At 38.9% G+C, this 2,741-nt stretch overlaps 1 protein-coding gene across 1 annotated transcript; it reads right to left on the bottom strand.

Moving 5' to 3' along the window:
- Positions 1-714: 714 nt before the first annotated feature.
- On the bottom strand, positions 715-2,291 carry LOC102033495 (cytochrome c). Its single transcript, XM_005421748.2, has 2 exons — positions 2,115-2,291; positions 715-1,965 (listed from the first exon to the last, which is right to left on the bottom strand). Exons 1-2 carry the CDS (start codon positions 2,281-2,283, stop codon positions 1,817-1,819), a joined length of 318 nt encoding a protein of 105 aa, XP_005421805.1. The 5' UTR covers positions 2,284-2,291; the 3' UTR covers positions 715-1,816.
- Positions 2,292-2,741: the final 450 nt, after the last annotated feature.

Here is a 2,741-nt window from a genome sequence, read left to right as displayed (position 1 = left end):
GTCACAACTCTCTCTCTTCACTATCATCATCCTGGAAGACTGCAGAGCTGGGTACAAGTTACATTCTGTACCTACAACTGCTCCATCAGCATTTTGGCATGGAAAAAACCTCAGTTCTGCATAGCCATAAAAGTGCTATGACAAATATCCCTCATGGAAATTGGAACAGCAATAAACTACTACAATTTGAAGTTTTCTGTTAACGAGTAAAAAAAAGGTTTTTTTTAGTAAAAAAAATTGCTGTTAATAGTGTATCCCTAACTGCAAGAAACGCTGTTTGCAGGTTAGTCTGGAAAGAAAAAATAATCACAACACATATGATAGTAATCACGGAGACCACTGTTAGTAATCTTAGTTCTTCTCATTCATTTACCCTGAGTAAAGCACTTTGCCATTCCATTACTAAGTACAGTACTCCATACAAATCAAATGCAGCTCATCCTACAGCACAGCTACAACTTTTCAGTTACCTTGAATTCTCTCCCATCTCACTCTGGAAGCACAGCAGAAAATGCTGCTAAACAGCAAAGCAAAGAACTTTGCTGGCTCTGGTCCAAAATACTAACTTTGCCACATTTATACTTCCCCCACCAATTAAATAGGAATTTACCTTTTTCCACAAGGAGCTTTTTTTGCCTTGTTTCCTAATGATGTAAATCTGGGCATGCAACTTTGCTCTGCATTCCCACTGTTTTTCACTTAATTTCATACACATACAGCAAGCAAGACTTTTATTTTTTTTTTTAATTTACAGTATTGATTGCTCCAAATTATGCCTTACTGTTGGTACACAGTAAATACATTCTTCTGAACAACTTAGTATGAAAAAAACGCAGATAAAACATTAAAAATACTGCTTTACAATGTGCGAAACAGAACCTTCAGAAGTAATGGTGGTGGCTACAGCCAGGCACAGAGGAAGACTGCTTGATTTTGTCTTTTAGTCTACCAGCACATTCATTCCTGCATCCCTTCATCTGAAACTTCCTGTAACAATGGATTCTAGGTGAATGTTTCTGCTGAATTAAGATTAGGTAACTCTCAGCTTGGCCACTAGCACTCATATTCCCAGAACAGGATGCTTTCTCTTGCACTAAGAATGGCTGTCATCAGTAGATTTACTGAGCAAAGGGCACCAATAACACGTCAAAACTGGAGATGTTTCTGAAGGGGAGTTGTACTCTATAGGTGCATGCAGCTATCAAAGTCTGGATGAATTAGGTATCATGCTTCCCTTAGATAAAGACAAGTGGCTGGGCACAACTGGCAGTTCAAAAATAGTACTTAAATCAGATGAATTGCGTTTTTATCACAAGCCTTAGACAGATTAATACACATTGCAACACCTAGCACTGATTAAATTTAGAAAAATATTATACTGGGATTGGTTTTTTTTTTTTCAAATAGCCTTTGTTGTTTTGTTGTTAATGTAACAGAAGATGTATGGCAGAAGATGCCAAAAAGGACCCTGCTTTTTGATGTTAAAGAGCTGAGCTATCAAAGCTATTATGCTGCTGATGATTACTCATTCATTTATTTACATACTTTTTAAACAATGAAGAGGCAGGAAATGTTTATTTATTTTTTTTTAATTTTTATGATCAAGGATGACTGAATCCAATTACATAGTCTTTTTTAAGTTAATGGCTGCCAAACAAGTGTGTACTCCAGTGACCCACCGTGAGCAAAGTTATCTGATGGGTGATTTTAAGGTTAGACACAGTACATGTAAAAATAGAAAGTTTAAAAACCAATCTCATCACAGACATTTCCATTGCCATCTCCTTTGTGAAATAAATAAGGCAGCAGATAACTTTTACTTTGCAGTGGCAACTTTGAGGTATGCTATTAAGTCTGCTCTCTCGCCCTTCTTCTTAATACCCGCAAAAATCATCTTTGTTCCAGGGATATACTTCTTTGGATTTTCCAAATACTCCATCAGAGTATCCTCACCCCAGGTGATACCTAAAAGAAGGTAAAAAAACACCGAAACAGTTAATAAATTCAAAATAATAAACACTAACATTCTTGTCCTCTGCTCAATTTTTGGCAATTTTTAAAATTATCACCAAGAATGGAGTATTTCTGCCCCCTAAGGGCAGCCTTAAGTTTACCTTTGTTCTTATTAGCATCCGTGTAAGAGAAACCTTCAGCTTGCCCAGTCTTGCGTCCGAACAGGCCGTTCAAGTTGGGTCCAGTCTTGTGCTTGCCTCCCTTTTCAACCGTGTGGCACTGGGAGCATTTCTGGACAAAGATCTTCTTGCCTTTCTCGACGTCTCCCATTGTCAGTACTAGGCCAAGAACACACACACGAGGTCAGTATTGCAACCTCAAGGTCACCAACCGAGCTGAAACTTTAAAAAGCATCCTGCAGGTTTACAACACCACCGTATGCAGCAGGTGAACCTGGCAATTCTCCAGCACACTGTCTATCCTCAAGCCACAGCTCCTGGGCTTGAAGGTTATTATGAAACCACGAGACTACCCAAAAGGTATCAAGGTGATTAAACATGCTTGAAGGGCAAGAAAAACCTTCCCGCGGACAAACTAATTGTTTAAAGGGTACGGCAACAATTTCTGAAGAACAAAGTGAACATAACTTGTACAACTGTACAGGAGTTTCCTAGTTGTGAATGACCTCGTGTAAAAGCACAGGACTTGGTAGGCTTTTCCTTTGGAGCTGAAAAAAGCGCACCAGTCACTTTTTTTTTTTTTTGGCCGGGGAGGGCCGACGGGCACCC

Source organism: Geospiza fortis, unplaced genomic scaffold (genome assembly GCF_000277835.1).
Source record: "Geospiza fortis unplaced genomic scaffold, GeoFor_1.0 scaffold95, whole genome shotgun sequence".
Classification (NCBI taxonomy): Eukaryota; Metazoa; Chordata; class Aves; order Passeriformes; family Thraupidae; genus Geospiza; species Geospiza fortis.
The sequence above is the reverse complement of the archived record's forward strand: the minus strand, read 5'-3'. Positions and strand labels throughout refer to the sequence as shown.

Coding starts and splice junctions, on each gene's coding strand:
- LOC102033495 (XM_005421748.2), bottom strand. CDS start 2,283: ATGGGAGACGTCGAGAAAGGCAAGAAGATCTTTGTCCAGAAATGCTCC. Junction 1,966..2,114: donor GGATGCTAATAAGAACAAAG/GTAAACTTAAGG, acceptor ACCTTCTTTTAG/GTATCACCTGGGGTGAGGAT.